This window comes from Phyllostomus discolor, chromosome 2 (genome assembly GCF_004126475.2).
Source record: "Phyllostomus discolor isolate MPI-MPIP mPhyDis1 chromosome 2, mPhyDis1.pri.v3, whole genome shotgun sequence".
In the NCBI taxonomy this organism is placed as follows: Eukaryota; Metazoa; Chordata; class Mammalia; order Chiroptera; family Phyllostomidae; genus Phyllostomus; species Phyllostomus discolor.
This window is the reverse complement of record NC_040904.2, coordinates 10,755,871-10,778,455: the sequence shown is the minus strand read 5'-3', so window position 1 is coordinate 10,778,455 and position 22,585 is coordinate 10,755,871. Positions and strand designations below refer to the sequence as shown.

The following is a 22,585-nucleotide window of genomic DNA, read 5'->3' as shown; positions in this document are numbered from 1 at the left end:
TGAGCTCTAAAAATGTTCAGCCTACAGTTAATCCTGCTGGCAAGTTCTTGGTAAATTTCCCTGGGTTTTAGCCTGATTTTTTGGTAACTCCCCTGTAAACATTAGGGATGTTAATATACCTAGGATCTTGGAGCAGGTCTCACATGCATGGAAATTTCTTTTGCTTTGCATAGTTGGTGCCTCCTGTTTGAAAACATTTCATCTACTACAGTTCTGTTCCTGTCCTCTGATTCCCTAGATTTTCTAAGAGGAACTCCTGGGCGGCAGAGTAAAAGAAGTGAGAGCACAGACCGCCTTGGCTTCTCTCCGGCTGAAGTCACAGCGATCCAGTGCAAGAACATTCCCGACTATCTCAACAACAGGACCTTTCTGGAGAACTATTTTGGCAAAATTGCTAAAGTGCAGCGCCTCTATACCAGGCGCAACAAAAAGCTTGCAGTGGTGTATTTCTTTGATCATGTGAGTACGTCCGATTGAATTTATGTGAGTGAAAAAAATTGGTTTTAAAGGGATGAAGTTGGAATGAACTTTCACTTTGAAACCTGTTTTTTTCATCAGTTACTTACTTACCTGCTAGAATATAGGAAAGTACTTGAATATTTTGTTCTTCCTTTGGAGAAGCTAGAACAGCACCGTTTATTTCATAACTGGAGTCATCAGTGAAAAGTTTGCAGCCCCTACCGAATGCAGTGACGAGTCCCAGGAAGTCAGATTCCTCTGAAATGTGTAGGAGTGGCTCTGTAACCCACAGCACTTTTCCAAGCTTGAGTTCTGTTTTGTTTTATTTGGTCATAGTACATGATCACTGTAAACATTCAGACAATACAAGAGGTGAAATCCCCTTGTAATCCCATTCTTCAGAGGTAATTCCTTATGTTTGGGTTATGCCCTAACTTTAAATACACGGTGTGGCAAAAGTAGGTTTACAGTTGTTTGTATGAAAAATAACAATAATTAACGAATAACACAAGAATAAACTCTGTTCGTGTACTCACAACTGTAAACCTACTTTTGCCCTGCCCTGTATGTGTATAAATATACCTATGCATAACACAGTTGTCGTAGGGTGTTCGCATACATAGACTGCTCACGTTATGTAACTTTATATCTTTATTATTTAAAGAAATACTCTTGTGGGGGAAAATTAAGTTCTATAGAAATTTATAAGCCCTGGCTGGCATAGCTCAGTGGATTGAGCGTGGGCTGTGAACCAAAGGGTTGCACGTTCCACTCCCAGTCAGGGCACATGCCTGGGTTGCAGGCCACGGCCCCAGTGGGGGCCACACAGAGGCAACCACACACTGATGTTTCTCTCTCTTCCTCCCTCCCTTCCCATCTCTAAAAATAAATAAAATCTTTAAAAAAATTGTCTCATAATCACCGGCCGGCAGTGATCACGCAAACGCTGCGGATGGCTCGTCAAAACACGAGAAATGAATATACACAGAAACAGGCAATTTTCTGTGGAGAAGTAGGGACTGAGTGGCCACTCTCCTAAGTGGAAAAGCGCCCCGCCCCCCCTGCACAAGCAGGGTTTTATTCTTGAATACCAATACTGTTAGCAAATTACAAGTAGTTAGCTTTTGAAAGGTGCTGGCAGATTTCCTACTGGGATCCTAAGCCAGAGATTTTGTGGTTTTATCATTTAAAAAGACTACAGGACTTAAAGTTTAGTTCTATTCCTACCCCTGACTTCATATTCTAATTAAAGGGCATCCTCCAGCAAGCAGATTTCACAGGGTCTTTCATATTCTATGCCTTAGGCCTGATTACTCTGGGAGTCCCCTGTTTCTGGTCCAGACTGTACCGCCCCTGTTACTTCCAACGGGCCTGAGTTGGGCAGAGGAGACAAAGGCAGCTGGGAGACTTGGATTTCTCAAGGACTCAGGCATTGGCAAAGCTGAGGGGGCAGGGGTTGATGTTGATCATCCCGCTATTTCCACAGCCCTGCGAGTCTCGTCCCTGTCATTCCTTCGTGAACACGTCTGTCTTAGATTCATTCTCTATCCAAGAGAATTGTTACCCGTCATTGACTGCTGTTCAAGCATGAAAAGGCAGCGTTCATTCCAGGGAAATAAGTTTTGTCTCCTTAGCATCTCCTGGTTCAGAGGCTTCTTACTCAGCCATAGTTATAGGCAGTTACAGATTCCTGAGACCAGGCAGGGTGGTCCCCAGCAAAAAATTTATCAAGTAGAAAGCATGATTCTTAACTTTTATTAAATGGTAGAAGTATTGCCCGTCAATTTACTATGGGAGGGGCCTTCCTGTAAATTATGGGTGACAGAATCACCCATAATTCTCTCCTTTATAAGATACCAGCTGAATGTTTTGGTTAATGTTTTTGCAAGTATGTGGTCACATTGTTTTAGCACAAATGGGATCATGCCAGATATACTCTCGGAAACTACGTGTAGCCATCTCGAGTGTTTTCTGAAATCAGTCAGGCTAGGATGGGATGGTTAAGATCTATGTGGCGTTCTATCCTGTCGACATACTCACTTGAAGAGTGCTCTACTTGTGGGCGTTTTTGTGCATGGATTTCTGATTACTTTATTTCCTTTGTTTAGGTTTCTGAGAGTAGATATCCTGCACCAAAATATAGGTACAGTTTTAGGGCTTTTGCTATTTATTCCTTCCTGTTGATTTTTTTGCCCAACTCACTGGTGTTAGTTACGTTCCCAGTGTTGTGCAGCCATCACCACTGTTCCCAGAACTTTTTTATCAGCCCAAACAGAGACTCAATAACCATTAAGTGATAGCTCCCTCTACTTCCTTCCCTAGCCCCGGCAACCTCTAATCTACTTTTCATCTCTCTGAATTTGCCTATTCTAGATATTTCAAACAAGTAGAATCATACAGTTTGTTCTTTTGTGTCTGGCTGTTTCCAGTTAGCATAATGTTGTCAGGGTTCATTCATGTGGTTGTGCTCCACTCCTTTTTATGATTGAATAGTATTCCATCGTATGGGTAGACCACTTTTTGTTTTATTCATCTGTTGATGGACACAGATTATTTCCACCTTTTGGTTCTTTCAAATAATGTTGCCATGAGCGTGATTTGCAAATCTCTCAAGACCCTGCCTTCAGTTCTGTTGGGTGTATACCTAGGGTGGAATTGCTGGGTCATATGGTAATTAATTCCCATTTTTTTAAGTTATTTTCTGGTTATTGCAATGTGCTTATTCCAGCTGAACTCTGGAAAATACATTGCCATTATAAGCATTTAATTGATACATACAAAGCTGAGGTCCCTGATCACCCCCATCTTTCCTGTTACCCAGGAACAAGTACAGTTACTAGTATGGTGTGTGTTTTTCTATACATTGTCATGGGTGTATCTGTAGGTATACTAACTCGGACTTGGTTTTGTTATATTTTGTGATAAATTGTATTGTGTGTATCATTTTGCAGCTTGCTTTTGTGTGTGTGACTTGGCTGTATCTTTTCATTGTATGTGTTATCAGATGGTAAGAATTTTATCAAATGCCAGTGAGGCCACAGTTATGGGTTCCATCATAGGAAGGTCATTAATTAAAAAAACAGAGCAAACATCAGGTGGGAGACAGGTAAGGGAGGCGAGGACGGCACGGCTGGAGCCAACAGTGTGGTCAGACACGCAGCAGGCGGAGCTGTCGCTGTGTCGCACAAGTGTTCACTGACTGCGTCTGAGAGTGGAGTCTCCTCTCCTGTGCTCTGATGCCTCATACTTTGTGTTGTGGACTGTTTTCCAGGCTTCTGCAGCCCTGGCCAGGAAGAAGGGGAAAAATTTGCATGATGACGTGACTATCTTTTGGCACAGGAAGAAAACAAGTGAGTTTTCAGTTGTTTTTTTACATGGTCTCTAATGCTTTGTGTGCAGGGTCCTTTAAGCTTTGAGTGGGACCCCTTCCCCAAGGCCAGTGGGAGGCTGATTCTGAGTGGATTCTTGTGTCTCATAGTGTTTCGTGGGGCTCCTTTGTAACCTCCTGTAACAATTATGAGAATTTTACTTTATCACAGAAAAGTGAAAAATACAGCCCTGGCTGGTATGGCACAGAGGATTTAGTGCCAGCCTGCGAACCAAAGGGTGGCTGGTTCAGTTCTCAGTCAGGGCATGTGCCTGGGTCGCAGACGAGGTCCCCAGTAGGGGGCGTGTGAGGGCAGCCACACATTGATGTTTCTCTCCCTCTTTTTCTCCCTCCCTTCTTCTTTGTCTAAATATAAATAAATAAATAAAATTTAAAAACGAAGTAAAAAATCCAGTACCGAGGGATGTGATATCATAAATTCTGTTCTGACTCTTGCGTCTTCAGGTCCCAACAAGAAAACTTTCTCCCACAAGGAGAAGAAACCGGGGGAGGGTGAAGCTGGCCAGAGCACAGAGGACCCTCCCTTCCAGCACTCCCCTCTTGGCAGTCTCGGCAAGCCCACGGGGAGGGCTGTGGCCGCCAGTCTCCTGAATAAAAGGTGCGGCTGGTCGTTCCGTGGCTGTATCTGACATGGCCTGTGGGTTCTTTGACTTCTAATGTCAGAAAAGAGGAGGGGTTTCACAGCAGTCATGCCAAAGCATGAAAGGGAAGTGGGATGATATGTTGACACCTGAGTTGGGGCTAAGGGATGATGGGGAGTGGGGAGGGGAGAGGAGGACATGATGGGGAGGAGTGGGGGCGCGGGGAGGACATAGGAAGGTTGACATTGAGAGCTATTTGTCAGGGCTCTGAAGGGGCTCTGGGCCTCCTCAGCTGTCTGACCAGGTCCCACGTATTGATCAGTTGCTGTCTTGCAGTTCTGCCTGACACAGCAATGTATAAGCAATCATTTTTTCCCTGAAAACTTCTAACTGGCCGTGGTAAGCATGTATTCCCAATGTCCTCTCTAGTGATTTCCAGCATGGCTTTTTGTAGGTTCAGCTTATCACCGTGAGCCTGCCAGTAGGGGGCAGCCTGTATGGGAATCTCTATTCCCAGATGTTCCCGCCTCCCCTCCTGCTCTGTCCTTCCCACTTTCCTTGCACAGCAGGCCTGCTTCCACAGGCCTTCTGTGTGATCCTTCACCCAGTATGGCCTGCGTTTTGCCTTCTTTACTCTGTTACGCACTTAACAGTTTAGTTGCTGATTTGCTTTTGCCTTGTCCTTTCTCACTCAATTCTGCTTGTATCTTCTTTGACATTCAAGTTCCCAGAATTCTGGGAGCCAGCTGGAAATAGGGAAGCTGACAGAGAATGCCCAGGTTTTTCTAGTACATCCTTCTACTGAAATGAGGTTATATATGAAAACATGTAGGCATAATAGTTCCTCATGGTGTAAAGTTTGCTTTTTTCATTTTCAAGCTGAATTTACTTTCTTTGATCTCGAAATTTGTACATATTCATTGTAGCTGTTTAAATGGGCTTATTTTAAAGGAAATACAAATATTTCAAAGTTTAAAATCGTGGAGAAGAATACGAGGAACACATTTGAGCTCCTCACCCGCGTCACCAAGGCTCCTCTCGCTCCAGTGTGTGTGGTTCGCCAGCTGTAGAGGAGCAGAGGGTCCTGAAAGATGAGGGGAGCGTCTGGGAGTGGGGATGGTGCGGGTGCCAGACGGGCAGGCAGGAGGCCCTGATGTGTTGCTTTCTCTGCAGCTCCCCGGTGAAGAAGCCGGCTCTTCTGAAGGCCCACCCATTCGAGGGAGACTCTTTCGACTCCGGCTCCGAGGGTTCCGAGAGCCCCGGGTCGTGCGTGTCCTCCCTCAGCGCGCTGATAGGCACTGTGGCCGAGACGTCCGAGGAGAAGTACCGCTTGCTGGACCAGCGGGACAGAGCCATGCGGCAAGGTATGGTGGCCGCCTCTCTGGAGCCCAGAAAGCCGTGTGAAGCCAGGATGAGGTCTTCTCGGGAGCCGGGAGGGAGGGCCGGCTCCTGGACGCGGGCCCCGCTGCTGCCGAGCCTCGGGCCTCTGCTGAGCCACAGGCAGCCTTCGTTGTTCCCTCGTCTCCGAAGGGAGTGGGTGCAGACGTGGGTGTGCAGGGAGGATTTTGATTGTGCTTTCTCTTCTTTTTACAAGACTTACTTATTTTTTTAAAATTGGATTTTATTGCTTATGCTATTACAGTTATCCCAATTTTTCCCCCTTAGCCCTGCTCTGCTCAGCACCTGCTCCTCCGTCAGGCAGTCCCCCCACCATTGTTCACGTCCACGGGTCATGCGGATAAGTGTTTTGGCTGCTCCATCTCCTGTACTGTGCTTTACATCCCCATGGCTCCTCTGGAGCTACCTACTTGTACTTCTGAATCCCCTCACCTCTTCCCGCGTTTCCCCACAGCCCCCTCCATCTGGCAACCATCAAAACGCTCTCTACATCCATGATTCTGTCTCTGTTGTTTTCTTAGCTTGTTTTTTAGGTTCAGTTGTTGATAGATTTGTATTTTTTGCCATTTTATTGTTCATGGTTTTGATCATCTTCTTTTTCTTAATTAGTTCTTTTAACATTTCGTATAATAATGGTTTGGTAATGATGAACTCCTTTAGTTTTTTTTGTTGTCTGGGAAGCTCTTTATCTGCCTTTCAATTCTAAACGATAGCTTTGCTGGGTGGAGCAATCTTGGCTGTGGAATCCTGCTTCTCATCACTTGAATATTTCTTGCCAGTCCCTTCTAGCCTGCAAAGTTTCTTTTGAGAAATCAATTGACAGTTTTATGGGAGCTCCCTTATAGGTAACTAACTGCTTTTCTTAACTGCTTTTAAGATTCTCTTTATCTTTAACTTTTGGCATTTTAACTATGATGTGACTTGGAGTGGGTCTCGTGCATCCATCTTGTTTGGGACTCTCTGTGCTTCCTGGACTTGCATGTCTGTTTCCTTCACCAAATTTAGGGAAGTATTTTTTTCATTATTTTTTGAAATAGAGTTCCAATTTCATACTCTTTCTTTTCTCTTTCTGGCACCCTTCTGATGTAGTTGTTGGACCTCTTGAAGTTGTCCTGGAGGCTGCTTACATGAGGATGTAAACTTTAAAAAAACTTACATCCTCGTTTAAAAAAATTTTTTTTTCCTTCATGTTCTGATTGGTTGTATTTTGCTTCCTTATATTCCAAATCATTGATTTGATTCTTGGCTTCATCCACTCTACTGTTCTTTCTCTATAAACTCTTCTTCATTTCAATGAGTATATCCTTTGTTTCTGACTGGATCTTTTTTATGCTGTTCAGGTCCTCACTAAATTCCTTGAGCATCCTTATAAGCAGTGTTTTGAACTCTGCATCTGATAGATTGCTTATCTCCATTTCATTCAGCTCTTTTCTGGAGTTTTGATCTGTTCTCTCACTTGGGCCATGTTTGTCTCTTTGTTTTGGCAGCCTCCCTGTGTTTCTATGTATTGGGTAGAGCTGCTTTGACTGCTTAGAGTGTGGCCTAATGTAGTAGGTGTCCTGTAGGGTTCAGTGGCACAGCCTCCCCTATCACCTGAGCTGTACTTGAGGTGTGCCCTTTGTATGGGCCGAGTACACCTTCCTCCTGTATTTGAGCCTTGGTTGCTGTTGGAGGGGTTTACCTAGGCAAGTTAGCTTCAAGGACTGACTGGGACCACTGACCAACAGCCTCTTACCTCTGTGGAGGATCAGCTCTGCTGGGACAGGGTGGTGGCGGTTCTCTGCAGTGGTCTGTAGCTGTCCACTGGATGCTCTGGCCCTGGGGTTTCCTAGGTGGTACAGGCTAAGGTCAGCCCCTACCTGTGTTTTGCCTGGGGCACGCTGCCTGAGCTGTAGTCTCAGATGGCTGATGCTAGTGCTGGGCGGGTCCCAAGGTAAAGCCAACCTGTGAATCTAGGCTGGCTACTGCTAGTACTTGGGCCTGAGGCTCACTGAAGCTAGCTGTTGCTTGTTTGATAGGATTTAGGAAGTTGTGAAGCTTGAGCCAAGACAAGCTATTCATATGGAAAAGCAGCTTGGGTGGGCCCTTAAATTGGGTGCAGTGGAATCTTTGGGAATCTCTAAGGTGGGTCAAACAGTATTAGCCAGATTGCTGGAGTGTCAGATATGGCACCAACTCCCAGCTCTGTGAGTCTGTGGGGGGAGGGTCTAGAAAGGAGACAATGGCCTCTGCTCACCTTGATGCCAGACACTTCATTTCCTTCCAGTGTGCCACTGGTGCCTTTCAACCTGCTACACCAGTGCTGGTGCTCAGAGGAAGCGAGTCCGAGTAGGTGTGTTTCTGTGTGGGTTCTTTAAGAGGAACAGCCTGGGGCTCCAGAAGTTTTTTCCACCTACTCAATCCCTGCTGGTTTCTGTAGCCAGAAGTTGTGGGGGCTTATCTTCCTGGCACTGGAACCTTGGGCTGGGGTCCTGGTGTGGGGCTGGGACTCCTCACTCCTGAGATATCCCTCCTGAATTTTTATCCACCGCACATGGGTGAGGAACCAGCCTGTCCTGTGTCTGTGTCCCTCCTACCAGCCTGAATGGATGTGGTTTCTTTAATTCCGTAGTTGTCAGACTCCCATTCACCTCAGTTTCTGACGGTTCTGAGTGATGGTTTTTTCTGTATTTTAGTTGTAATTTTGACGTGGTTGTACGAAGAGGCAAGCTGCGTCTGCCTATGCTGTCATCTTGACCACAAATCGATTTTACTTTATATTTGGAAGAAAGTCTATAAATCATTGATCCATGCCAACTTTCAGGGCAAATTTTAGGCCTTCAGAAAGCACACATGAAAAAAATAAAAATGTTATTTGACAAAAATCACAAGTAAAGTTAAGAAATGTCAACCAGGTGAAAAGCCTGTAACTCAGACAAAGGGCCGACTCCCTGATAGAAAAGATCCTGTGTACATCAGTGTGAAACAGACCAAACCCGGTGGAAACACGAGGAGGGGCCAAAGGAAGCATCCTGAATTGGCTCTTAAATATATGGAAAGGTGCTCACCCCATCACACAGTGAGAGACACAGATGACACCCCGTGGGGACGCTGCGTCTGAGGGCAGGCTGAGAGCTTCCCTCCTGCAGAGGAAGCAGGGGGTGGGATCTTTAAGACAAACGAAAACTCATGTCTTTGACTTAGCATTCCATGTCCACTGAGTGTATCCCACACACACTGTGTGTGTGTGTTTGTGAGTGTGAGAGAGAGAATCACACATAAGGTTGTTTGTGACAGCAGAGGTTGGACACTGGCTGTCCACAGAGTGAAATTGTGAACAGTGTACTAGAAGGCTGGGCTTATTTATGGAAATTCCATAGGATTTACTGTGAAGTGAGGAAAGCATGGTGCAGGAAGTCTGTAGTGTGCTACCATTTGTGCACAAAGAAGGGAGAAAAGTGTGTGTGTGTGTGTGTGTGTGTGTCCATGTGTGAGCGTACTTGCTTTGTGTGTGCATAAAGAGGGAGCAAGGTGTGAGGATGTGTTCTGTTTGGGGTGTTGTTTCATCTTTGGATTGTTCAGCCATGAGAATGTATTACCTATGCCAAAAATAAGCAGTTTATTAACATTAAAACTATGGGCAGTGAAAAAATAAACTATGGGCAGGAAAAGGGACATGTGCTCTTTGTAAAGATTTTTTTTTAATTAAATTTTAGCCATAGGATTTTTCATTTCAAAATCAGTGGGATAATTCTAGTGCCTCCTTAATACTGTAATAAAAACTGCCATCATAAATTATGTCACTGACATGGTGATTTTTGTATTCCAAATAGTTACTAAGTACTGGAATTTTCCAAAATAAAAATGAAATGCATATATTTTGAGTTGTGAAGTTGTTCTTTGCATTTCATTTAAAAGACACTTTTGTAACTTTTAATTTTGTGGGTAATAACAGTGACCTATTCATGTCAGGACCAGATAACTGCCATTTTGTGATTACTGTTACATTAAAAATATGAAATACTGTAAGTTTTATATGCATATATAAGGATCTATGCATATTTTGAATATTTACATTTAACAAAATGACTCTTTTCACAAACGTCCTGTGGCCTGAGTGTTCATTATTGAGGCCATCATAGGAGCCCCAGGCTCCCTGTGCGCCCCGTCTGTGGTCGGTGGTGCGCAGGGACGAGACTCATCTGGCCAGGCCAGGCGGCCTCGGTGCCCAGCCCCCTGGCGTGACAGGCCGTGCTCTTCTTTCCCTGAGGCCCAGTGTTGTAGAAATATTTCTTATCTTTTGTGATTTGTGTGAGGTTTTTGTTATTTCTTTTAAAATCACATGAAAATGCATTTCTCTGAATTATTAATAACTGTGGTATGTTCTTCCTGTTTACTTGACATCATTTAGCGCGGGTGAAGAGAACTGACCTGGACAAAGCGAGGACTTTTGTTGGGACGTGCCCTGACATGTGTCCCGAGAAAGAGCGGTACATGCGGGAGACGCGGAGCCAGCTGAGTGTGTTCGAAGTGATCCCCGGCACTGACCAGGTGGAGCCCTGTGTTTCCCAGAGTCCCCGACGGGCCACTGTCTGTGATTACCTGTCGGGCTGGAGGTGGGATGTGTGGGGAGGGGAGACTTCTTCTTTCATCATTTCTGTCCCTCGTCACACACGATGTGGGACTTCACTTTTTTAGGGTGTGGCGGGACATGCTGTTAATGGTCACGCGACATTGTCTGTCTCGTGAGTTGTGCACTGAGCAGTCTTGTGAAAAGTGCCAGGACCGTACGGGGCCCTGAGGCACAGCTGTGGATGCAGATTTCACAGATTGAAAACTTTTTTGTGTTTCCTTTTTCTTTTCACAATTTTATTTCTATCCTTTCCTGTGTTTATGTTTTGCACATTGGAGATTATGTTCTAGGTATAATATATGAATTTTCATTTAAAATTATATCATGAACATTTTCTTATATGATGAACTCTATAAGCATTTTTAAATAACAGCGAATTATTTATGTGCTTCTGTCAAAACCCACTATTTTGCAGCCATTGGATAGGCTGTTTCTAGTTTTCTAATTGCATTAATAATTTGGTTGGACGTGCTGTGTATGAGGCTTCCGAGGTGTGCGCATGATTTCTCAGATGGACTCTGAGAACTACGGCAACTGCGTCGGAGGGGTGGCCTTTCTTCAGGCTCCAGCGTGTGTGCCAGTGCGTGTTCCCAGAAATCACCGCTTCAGGTCCTTTTGTTATTCTCGGCCAGTTTTGCCTTTGGGCCTTTTCTCCTCTCCTGGCTGGTGGCTTTTTACAGCTGCCCTTACCCAACTCGGGGATTTCAGTCAGGCGGCAGCAGTCACGGCAGAAGCCCCAGGCCCCTGACCTGGGGGATAGTGATGACAGCTTGCCATGGACGCCCAGGGCCCAGGCCTGTGGACGTCTGTGCTTCTGCCCGACACCACATGCCTTCAGCCCCTTTCTGCAGGTGGAATGTGCAGCTCCAAGCTTCTGGTGGGCAACTGGCGCCAGCCCCACCAGGCCCCTGCTGCCGCTACGCTCCCCAGTCCTCACTGTTGCTCCATTTCATTCCTGCTCCATGCAGACTTAGTCTGGTGTTGGGGCATGGCCAAGACCTTTGAAGGGGCTTTAGAGTCCTTTACCTGTCACACCACTGTTCTGGAGCCATGCCGGTGTGTCTTCACATGCATTCCTCTGCTTCTTGATGTGACGGCCACTTATCTTCAAAATATGTTTCTTAATTTATTTTGTTTGTGAATTTTGATTGTCACCTTCAAACAGAACTTTACCTGTAATAGTAGTACTGATCTTGTGTGAGTGTGTATGTGATTTCCCCCCTTATTTTAAGGCACAGCTGCTGGGAGGCTGGCCCAGCACCTGTCACCCAGCTGCTTGTCCCCACTCTGTGTCTTCAGGTGGACCACGCAGCAGCTGTCAAGGAGTACAGCCGCTCCTCTGCTGACCAGGAGGAGCCCCTGCCCCATGAGTTGCGGCCCTCAGCAGTCCTCAGCAGAACCATGGACTACCTGGTGACCCAGATTATGGACCAGAAGGATGGCAGCCTACGGGACTGGTATGACTTCCTGTGGAACCGCACACGGGGCATACGGAAGGTATCAGCCTCTTCTGATTAGGAAACTAGAAAACATATCTGAATTCCAAAGTGAAAGTGAGAGTTTTTGTTATTTACTCTTAACTCTATCGTGAAAAGTATACTATTTAAAATCATCACCAAGTCCTATAAAAATGTTCTTTGTGGGCTTTGTTTCAAATTGAAATTTGAGAAGTTTAGGTAATCATGGTTTTTCTAGTAGTTGATTCTCTGCATGGGAATTTGTACATGGGATCTGTGTCTGAGGCATGCATGCATATAAGGTGTGTGTGTGCATACTAGGCCACTTGCACATGTGTGAGGTGCATGTACGTGTCATGAATGTGCATGTGTAATATTCCCCTCTTGCTTGTGGCCAGGACATCACGCAGCAGCACCTGTGTGATCCCGTGACAGTGTCCCTGATTGAGAAGTGTGCCCGGCTTCATATCCACTGTGCTCACTTCATGTGTGAGGAGCCTATGTCCTCCTTCGACGCCAAGATCAACAATGAGAATATGACCAAGTGCCTTCAGAGCCTGAAGGAAATGTACCAGGACCTGAGGAACAAGGGTGTGTTCTGTGCCAGCGAAGCTGAGTTCCAGGGCTACAACGTGCTGCTCAATCTCAACAAGGGAGACATCCTCAGGTGAACCTTAACATTCTGAAGCTAGCCTAAGCTGTCTGGAAAGTAAGGTGTAAACAGGAAAAGAGCTGCTGGATTAGCAGTAGCCGATGGTGCTGAGTTGTGTCTGGTCCTTAATGCTGGGATGCAGCCTGGGCTGGGCTGTGCAGCCTGCAGCGCTGAGCCGCTGGGAGCAGGATGGGGTGATGCTGGCACCGGTACATCTAAAGTTGCCCTGGATCCTTCCCAAGAATAATTCTTTGTCAGTAAGAGAGAATGAGGAAGGAAATGGCCAAGTGAGCGGAACAGGCGAGAGAGCCAGGACAGGGGTGCCTGGGGCCCTGTCAGAGCTGTTAGCAGTTCTCTGGGTCCGGACCGTCTCCTTGTGCACACCGTGCACATGCTCCGACAGAGATCTGAGTGATTGGAGAGGAAATGTGTGTGAAATGAATCCTCCGGGTGTGATATTAAGAAAGAATGGATTTTAAATCCCAGTCTGATACATACATAGAAATAAGGCAGAGTCCCCTGGGCTCTGTCGCTGGTGAACTGTACGTGATGACAACCGGCGTCTCCTTTAGTTCCAGGGATCCCTTATTTATGCCAAAACTCCTTTTTAGCTTAATGTTTTCTCTAAAAACCTTGTCCCAGAATATCTAGATATGTGGTTGATATTAAGTTTTAAAATTAAGTCTTGGAGGTAAACTTATCATGGAAAGTGGCTGTGTGGCTTTTTCATATGTGATCTACACGTGTCCTCTTGAGTAATTGAGTCAAATCAATTTGTTTCTGAACAAAACAGAGTTCAATTTTATTTCTTAAACATTGTCATCAAACATAGCTGGCCGTCTGTTGGGATCCCAGTAACTCTTAGATAGTCAGTTGTGAAATTGTCTGAGTTCATTTACCATATTAACCATCTTGAAGAAAGCCTTTTCGCCTGTCCGGCCCGAGAGTGGTGGTCTTGGAGTTGGGAAGCTGTGAGTGTGAGGCGCATGTCACCCTTGAGACCCCCCTCCTCATGCGGTTCAAATCTAGTTTTTTTGTCAGATCTGTTTTTATGGGTATTTTGTCTGATTAATTGAAAATTAAATTCTAATCTCTTTTTTATCTCCTTCAACTAACAGAGAAGTACAACAGTTCCATCCAGCTGTTAGAAACTCCTCTGAGGTGAAATTTGCTGTTCAGGCTTTTGCTGCATTAAACAGTAATAATTTTGTGAGATTTTTCAAACTTGTCCAATCAGCTTCTTACCTGAACGCTTGCCTTCTACACTGTTACTTTAATCAGGTGAGTAATGTCATTGTACTTGCAGAATTAGAAGAAAATAGGTTGTTACTTGTGATATTTAAGTGCTTCTCTAGCCCACAAAGAGTCCCGGGCTAATGCCTGCATCCCTCGGGGCAGCCTTCAGTCACACACCAGGTTCTCCTGTAAATAGTGACTAAACCCACAATTGTATCCCAGGCAAAGAATCTTGAGCAGCGTGCTCATTGTCAGATCTGACAGTTGCCAACAGAAGTGACATTCTGGAACAAATGAAAAGGTTTCTAACAGTGTGCCACTTGGGGAACTCTGTGCAGTTGACAAGAAACTAGTAGTTAGTGTTTTTAAAATGACTGTTTAGTGTTATTAGACTGATGCTCATTGGTGCCCGTTTTAGTAACGTTAAGCCCACGCCGGCCCCCGGCTTGCTGCACTTGGTCTTCTCGCTGCTCCCCCTTCCCACAGAGCCACACGGGGCCGCCTCCTCCAGGTCTTGGCTTCGCTGCCACCTTCTCAGCTGCGCCCATCCCTTCAGTGCTCCCTGTCCCCCTCCTCTGCCTTTCTTTTGTCGCACTGCTGCTGTGAAATGTACTGCGTGTTCTATACATTCATTTTATTTAGTGTTGGCGTCTCCCTAACACATCAGCTTCATGGGGACAGGGTTTTTGTTTTTTCCACTGCTGTAGTTGCAGGGCTAACAATGCCAGGCACGAAGGAAATGCCTGGTAACTACAGGTTGAGGTAGTTAGAGAGCACTGGAAGATGCCACCCAGAGTCCCGTCACCCAGCACGAGTTTTGTGAGCATTTTCACATTTTCTTTTGTCTTCTTTTCAAGCATTTGTTTAATGCTAAGAAACAAGTTGGTGTCTGACTCTTTTACTTAACTTTATGGCATGCATTTTTCAGTGGCATTCCATGGACTCTGTGACCGTTTCAGCAGCGACACAGCCTCCTGTTGAGCGGGTGTTGCACAGTCTACTTTCCATGCCCTGCTGGGTGCAGGGTGGTTGGGTTTTTTTTGTTTCTGTTACAAATAAGGTCTTCAGGCTGACCTTTCCTGTGTACGAAATTGTTTCCTTTGCATGCATTCCTGGGCATTTCCCACTGAGCAGGTGGCCTTAGGTCACCAAGTCTGGGACCCAGAGTGCCAGGTTGCTTTCCAGAGAGACTGAGCTACAGCAGGAGCCCTGTCCCCCATGCCAGCCCGTCATTCTGGGGTCGTGTGGCAACTGACCCTTTGAGACGGCGGTGATGGTCTTCTCCTTTTAGATCCGCAAGGATGCCCTCCGGGCACTCAATATCGCGTACACTGTGAGCACACAGCGATCCACCGCCTTTCCCCTGGACGGCGTGGTGCGCATGCTTCTCTTCAGAGACTGTGAAGAGGCCACAGACTTCCTCAACTACCACGGTCTCACCGTGTCCGATGGGTAAGAGCTGAGCGGGGGACTGCTGGGCCTCTCCCGTTCCTCTTTGGTCTTGATTCTGAGAAAGGGCTGGGAAGTGCCGTCATGTGCCTGGCCCTGGAGAAGGCGCGTCTCATGTGCTGCCTCCCTGGCACCCATAGCGGGGGGCTCGGAGTGGCTGGGAACATCGCCAGGTCACATGCTGCTTATTGGCAGGTTGGGTTTAGACCCAGTTCTTTGGGACTCCACAGTCAGTACTTTTCACAAGTTACTGAAGAACTTAAGGACAAAGGCCTTCTCATTCTGTCCCTTAAGGATGGCTTGTGCTGGCCCGTGACGGGCCGCTGCCCAACTATGACGGCCCAGACAGGTGGGCACGGTGGGCCAGGCCAAGGGCTTGTCTGCTTGGAGTCTGAGTGAGTGGAGAACTGAGGAGGCTTGCGGACCCTGTCCCAGATTATGGCATCCTGATAGAAAACATGACAGGCACACCCCAAGCTGGGTCTCCAACCCCTCCCTCCAGCTTCACCGCGTGCGTGTGCCTGTAGTCCTGTCCTCACGGAGACGCGGCGGCTTGGGAGGGAGCCAGGAACGTGTAGGTGTGTGCCACTCCATGCGTGGCTGTTAGCAGGCCGGGCGCCTCCCATGTAGGCTGACAGCGGTGGGTGCTGCTCCCTCCTGATTTCCACGTGGCTGCGTGGCGAGTCAGTGACAGGGACGGGGCTTCCGGCGTTGTTGCCAGGCGCTGAGAAGTAAAGGCTGGCCTCTCACCTGTGATGTGTCTCTGGATTTTCTTTGGTCGAAGTAGCTGTGTGGAGCTGAACCGGTCCTCGTTCTTGGAACCAGAGGGGTTACTGAAGGCCAGGAAGTCGGTGTTTATTACCAGGAAGCTGACGGTGTCAGTCGGGGAAATCGTGAACGGAGGGCCATTGCCCCCTGTCCCTCGCCACATCCCCGTGTGCAGCTTCAACTCCCAGAACAAGTACGTCGGGGAGAGCCTGGCCGCGGAGCTGCCTGTGGGCACTCAGAGACCCGGCTTGGACGTAGCAGGTGAGTGGAGCCGCGTCTGTGGGAGGGAACTAGCTGCTTGTCCCTCTGGCAAGCCTCCTGGGAGCCGGAAGCATCTGTCTGGTTTTGGGGTCTGGGGAAGGAAGTCCGCTCAGTGCTCAGGTGTTTCACCTTGAGATTGTCCCGAGAGGCTCCCTGGTGTCGTGGTGCTTGGTTCTCATGGTGAAGCTCAAGGGGGGCAGTCAGCCCTCAAAGTCACTGTGGGTGGCCTGGAGCTTGTCCTCAGGGCCCACGGTTGTTTGCCTGTTCTCTTCCAGGTGCGGGGAGAGGAGAGGAGTGTGGTCCTGAGGCGGACGCATCCCTGCCAGCCCTCCTCCCGCATTCTCTTCCCCTCCCGGCGTCCCTACCGGCCTCTCTGCCTCATCACCCAGCACCAGCCCCAAGTGTGGCGTCCAGCCTCTTCCTGTCCCCCGCACAGCCCCCTGTGCAGCCGGAGCTTCTTCCTGCAAAGCCTGAGCTTATGTACTCGGACGCGGTAAGGGGCCTTCCTGGTCGGGCCCCAAAGGGCCTGTTGTGCACACATGTCCTGTCTGACCATTGTCTGTAGACCGAACCCACTAAGGTGGTGACACATGTGATCTTAGAATGTTCTGAACCAGCCCTGGCCGGTGCCACTTTGGGACCTGGACCACGAGGCTTGAGCCTATGTCCCTGACGAGGAGCCTGAGGCTCCGAGAGCAGGGACGATGTGTGGGTCTCTAGCTTGTTGCCCACGTCTCTCCTTGAAAGGCCACAGGGGACCCATTTTAGAATGCCCTGAAGGGTTTTTGTGGGCCTGATGCTGCTGGTAGAGCAAGTGCCACCCTGTGTCGAGTGCTTCCTGCTGCAAGAGCTCTGCAGACAGGCAGTGTCCACGGTCACCCTGTCCCAGAGCCCCCTGCACTCCCACGTGTCTGCTCTGAGTGGTGCTTGGCACACTCATTCGGAAGCCGGTGGGCATGTTGACCAGGGACACGGGGACCACTGTTACCACCACATGTCCACTGACAGGCGTGTCCCTGGGGTCACTGTACCCACCAACACGTGTGTCCCTGGGGTTGAGCTGGGCCTGTCTACCACACACGCTGTGGGACTCGGTCTCGCCAGCCATTGCTTGGGCAGGTGCTGGGCACTACCCCAGCCAGGGGAGCAAGGAGGGCTGAGGGGGGACATGAAGACTGGCCACAGACTCTGAGCGTGTTTGATGTGCAGGGGTGCCCCGGGGGGCCTTCTGCAAGGCTGTCCTCAAGCAGGCGGGAGACTTGTTCATTCCTCCCCAGAAGGCTCCTCCCTTTTCATTAGCAGGAAGTCTTTCCATAAACAGCATAATAGCCCGTGTTTGGGTCACTAAAACACCTTCAAATAGTGCCCAGTGACAAGGTCTAACCGAAATTTCTGCCCCGGATGGGATGTTCCACGAGAACCCGATGGTTCTGTGAAGGTCTTCTGTTCCCTTGGGTTACGAGCCCCGTCTGGACTGAGGCAATGTCACGGCCCGCCTGACCACCTCCTCCCCTGCCCGCTCCGACCTCTCTTTAGGACCTGGCCCAGGTGGTGGACGAGCTCATCCAGGAGGTTCTTCAGAGAGACTGTGAGGAGGTCGGTGCCGCCGGGGCGGCCTTCGCAGCCACAGCTCTGGGGTGAGTGCGGTGCTCCTCCTGCTCTGCCGCTGTCCGCGCTCCCTGGTACACTCGCTGGGACGGCACTGCCCCTCCAGGCGTTTCCTCTCTCAAAGCTGCCCTCAGGCTTCAGGAGAGCTTCCCGTTCCCGCGTGCGGGCCTGAGTGCTGGGCCTGCCCCCTAGGCGGGTCTAATCCTTCCTGCGCCTGACCTTCCGTTTGTCCTGGGCGTGTAGTTCCCGTTTGCTCTGCTTTCTGAGCAACATTAGGTTTACTAAAGTTGTAAATTAAAAACATATTTCTTCAAACTTTAAGCAGCAAAATTCTAGTAAAGTAAAAATTAGTTCATTCTCTACTAAAAATTAAAAATACTCAGAGGAGCCATGGGGCGGTGAACATACGATACAACATACAGTGAATGTATTACAGAATTGCACCCTTGAAACCTGTATAATTTTATTAATCAGTGTCACCCCAATAAATTCAGTAAATAAATATTCAGAGCCCCTGCTGCCCAAATTAAACGTGCTCACTTTGTTTGATCTTGGGTTAAGTTTCAGTTTATAAATTTGACAGATTAAATGCCATTAAACATTTTATGCCATTTACATTTTACAGCATGGCAAAATCTCCTTACGCATTTACAAATTTTACATGTCTGATTTTGTCTAATACTTAAAACATCTAGTCTTAATAAACAAATTTAATAATCAGAATATTTTTTAAGTATTCTTTTAAAGGTTTTACTAATTTTTTTTTTAAAGAGAGGGAAGGAAGGGAATGAGACATCCATCAGTTGCCTTTCACACGCCCCCAAATGGGGACCTCATGGGCAACCTAGGCATGTACCCTGACTGGGAATTGAACTGGTGACATTTTGGTTCACAGGCTGTCACTCAGTCCACTGAGCCACACCAGCCAGGGCCGATAATCAAAATATTTCTAAGCTCTTAAGCAACTTTTGTAAAGCTGATTAAAATCAATACATTTAGTAAATCAGACTTTCTTAAGGATTTCAAAAATCCTAGTATATAATAAAGTGACACAATGATAAATTATATTTCACCTGTAAACCAAAAAGTTGAGGGTTTGATTCGGGGTGTGTTCAGGAGGCTGCTGATAAATGTTTCTCTCAGGTAGTTGCTTCTCTCTTTTCATTTCTTTCTGGAATTAAAAAAGAAGTATATTTCATGTGCATGAATATAGATTATACAAAAGGATCAATGGCCTTGATAGATCTGATTAATATTTTTATACTGGAGTTACATACATACCTTCTTTTAAATTTATCTTATTTATTAGAAACGTCAGTTTGTTGTTCCACTTATTTATGCGTTCATTGGTTGATTCTTGTATGTGCCCTGATGGGGGATTGAACCCGTAACTTTAGTGTATCGGGACCGATGCTCTACCAGGGCTGTCAAACTCTTTTTCACCGTGGGCCACGTTAGCTTCGTGGTTGCCTTTAAAGGGCTGAATGTAACTTGAGGACTGTATACATGTAACTGCTCCCTAACAGTTAAGGGAGAGCTCAGCACTGCTCTTGGGTAGAAACAAGGTGCTGGGCCGGATAAAACAAGGGGAAGGGCGGGATGCAGCCCGCGGGCCTTGAGTTTGCCACCTGCGCTCTAACCAAATAGCTGCCCTTCCTGGGCTACTCGTACTTTCTTGGTGGAAGTAAATACAAATGATTTCCGTGGGCTTAATTTTTTTTATTGTGGTAAACTATACATAACAATTTCTCATTTTATCCAGTTTTAAGTACACTTACAGTATTCAGTGGCATTAAGTGCGTTAACAAAGTTGTGTGGCCCTCATCACTATCCGTGTCCAGAACTTTCCATCATCCCAAAGCTACACTCATGAAACAGTAATTTGCCGTTCTTCTCATTCCCCAGCCCCTGTAGTCTCTCTTCTGCTTTCTGTCTTTATGAATTTGCCTCTTTCAGGCACCTCGTGGAAGTGCAGTCATAACAGCATTTGTTCTCTTGTGTCTAATTTTTTCAGACACAAAAATGTCTTTAAGGTTCGTTTGTGTTGTAGTGTGTGTTACTATTTCATTCTTTTTTTATGCCTGAGTAGTGTGCCTGTAAATACATACACACACAAACACATGTACAAGCATATACACCATGTTTTTTTATGTGTTGATGAACACTTGGCTTGTTTCTGCCCTTTGACTGTTGTAGATAATGATACTGTGAACATGGGTGTACGGATAACTGAGTCTCTGCTTTCAGTTCTTGTGGGTATATGGCTAGGAGTGGAATTGTTGGATCATATGATCTATTTTTAATTTTTTGAGAAAATGCCCAATTATTTTCCACAGTGGCTGCACCATTTTACACTTTGACTAGCAATGAGCAAAAGTTCCAGTTTTTCTATGTTCTTGCCAACACATGGTATCTTCTGTGTGTGTGCGTGTGTGTTTATAATAACCGTCATAATGGGTGTGAAGTGGTATCTTATAGTTTTGATTTACATTTTTCTAATGACAAAGGATGTTGAACATCTTTTTTCATGTGCTTATTGGCCATTCATGTATCTTCTTTGAAGAAATGTGTATTCAAGTCCTTTGCCCATTTTTGAATTGTGTGTGTGTGTTTTGAGTTCTTTTACATTCTATTAATTCCTTATCAGATACATGATTTGCAAATATTTTTTCCTCTTCTGTGGATTAGCTTTTCACTCTCTTGATAGTATCCTTTCATGCACAAAAGTTTTAAATTTTTATGTAGTCTAATTTATTTTTCCTTTTATTCTTTGTACTTTTGGTGTCATGTATAAAAGATCTTTGCTGACCCCAGTGCTTTCAAGATTTCTCCTTAGCTTTTCTTCTAAGAGTTTTATAACTTTAGTTCTTAAGTTTGGGTCTTTGATCCATTTTGATTTCATTTTTATATATGGTATAAGGGTCCAACACCATTCTTTTGTATGTGGGTGTCCAGTTTTCCCAGCACCAATTGTTTAAAGACTGTTCTTTCCTCATTGAATGGTCTTAGCACCTTTGTTTCGAGTCAGTTGATCATATACCTGAGGGTTTACTTCTGGGCTCCTTATTCTATTTCATTGGCCTACATGTCTGTGTTTGTGTTAGTACACACTGTTTTGATTGTTGTAGCATTGTGGTGAGTTTTATTCTTAATTCACAGAGTGTGAGTCCTTCAACTTTGTTTCTCTTTTTGAAGATTGTTTTGCTACTTGAGGTCCCTTGAAATTCCATGTGAATTTTAGGATGGACTTGTCTCTGTAAAAAAGGCTCTTAGGATTATTACAGTGATTACATTGAATCCATAGATTGCTTTGGGTAGTATTAACATCTTAACAATATCAAGCCTTTTAACTGATGAAAGTAAGGCCATCCTTAATTTATTTTAGCAATGTTTTATAGTTTTTTATCATACAAGTCTTTCATCTCCATGGTTAAGTTTAGTTATTTTATTTCTTTGTGCTGTTGTAAATGAAATTTTTCTTAATTTCATTTTCAGAATTTTCAGCGCTAGTGTATAGAAATGCCATTGATTTTTGGATATTGATCCTTGTATTCCAAATTTGCTGAACTTTTGCTTATAAGTTCTAATAAGTTTTGAGTGTTTCCTTAGGATTTTCTCTAAAGAAGATCCTGTCATCTGTGAATAGACATAATTTCCTTTTTTCCAATTTGGACATTTTTAATTTTTGTTGTGTAATTGCTCTGGCTATAACTGCCAATATGATGTTGAATGAAATGGCAAAAATGGGCATCCTTGTCTTATTCCTGATCTTAGAGGAAAAGTGTTCATTCAGTCTTTCATCACCGAATATGTTAGCTGTGGGTGTTATCATGTTGAGGAAATTTCCTTCTATTCCTAATGTATTGAATATTTTAAATCAGGAAACAGTGTTGAATTTTGTCAGATGTTCTTCTGCATCAGCTGAGATGATTGTGTGGCTTGTTTTTCATCCTGTCACTGGGGTTGTAGTATTATTGATTGATTTTCATTTGTTGAGTCATCCCTGCATTCTAGGAGTAAATCTCACTTGGTAAAGTTGTATGATCCTTTAATATATGAGGTACAGTTCACTCTTGAACAGCACAGGGGTTAGGGTGCCAACTTCCACGCAGTTGAAAATTCGCATATAACTGATGACAGTTGGCCCTTTGCATCTGCAGATTTAACCAAACTCAGATCTAAAACAGTATTTTTGATATGTGGATAGGAGTGCAAAATTACTATTTTCGACCTGCAGTTGAGAATCTGAAGATGTAAAACCTGTGGATATAAACAACTATTGAAAAAAAAAAATCTATGTATACGTGGACCTGTGCAGTTCAAGCCTGTGTTGTTCAAGAGTTAACTGTATTACACCCTGGCTGGTGTGGCGTGGTGGATTGAGTGCTGGCCTACGAACAAAAGGGTTGCTGGTTCGATTCCCAGTCAGTGCACACTCCTGGGTTACAGGCCAGGTCCCTGGCTGGGGGCATGTGAGAGGCAACTGATCAATGTATCTCTAGCACATTGATGTTTCTCTTCCTTCCTTTCCCTCCTCCCTTTCCCTCTCTCTAAAAATTAAAATCTTTTTAAAAAAAGTTAACTGTATTACTTTTGCTAGTATTTTGTTCAGGATTTTTACATCAATATCTATAAGGGAGATTGGTTTGTAGTTTTCCTGTAGGGTCTTTGTCTGACTTTGGTATCAGACCAGGGCAATGCAGGCTTCATAGGAGT

The 22,585-nt window shown here is 45.8% G+C and overlaps 1 protein-coding gene across 2 annotated transcripts in view; it reads left to right on the top strand.

Annotated features, from left to right (window-relative positions):
- LOC114490280 (minichromosome maintenance complex component 3 associated protein) overlaps positions 1-22,585 on the top strand; it is a 46,403-nt gene that overhangs the window by 2,163 nt on the left and 21,655 nt on the right. The window contains exons 3-14 of one of the 2 annotated variants that reach the window (XM_028504243.2): positions 239-459; positions 3,731-3,809; positions 4,292-4,445; positions 5,602-5,792; positions 10,217-10,356; positions 11,738-11,935; positions 12,294-12,562; positions 13,666-13,828; positions 15,075-15,235; positions 16,017-16,261; positions 16,537-16,754; positions 17,798-17,898. In XM_028504243.2, the coding sequence (XP_028360044.1) occupies positions 239-459; positions 3,731-3,809; positions 4,292-4,445; positions 5,602-5,792; positions 10,217-10,356; positions 11,738-11,935; positions 12,294-12,562; positions 13,666-13,828; positions 15,075-15,235; positions 16,017-16,261; positions 16,537-16,754; positions 17,798-17,898 (2,140 nt within the window). The remainder of the gene's footprint in view (positions 1-238; positions 460-3,730; positions 3,810-4,291; positions 4,446-5,601; positions 5,793-10,216; positions 10,357-11,737; positions 11,936-12,293; positions 12,563-13,665; positions 13,829-15,074; positions 15,236-16,016; positions 16,262-16,536; positions 16,755-17,797; positions 17,899-22,585) is intronic. The other variant, XM_028504251.2, reaches the window with a different exon arrangement.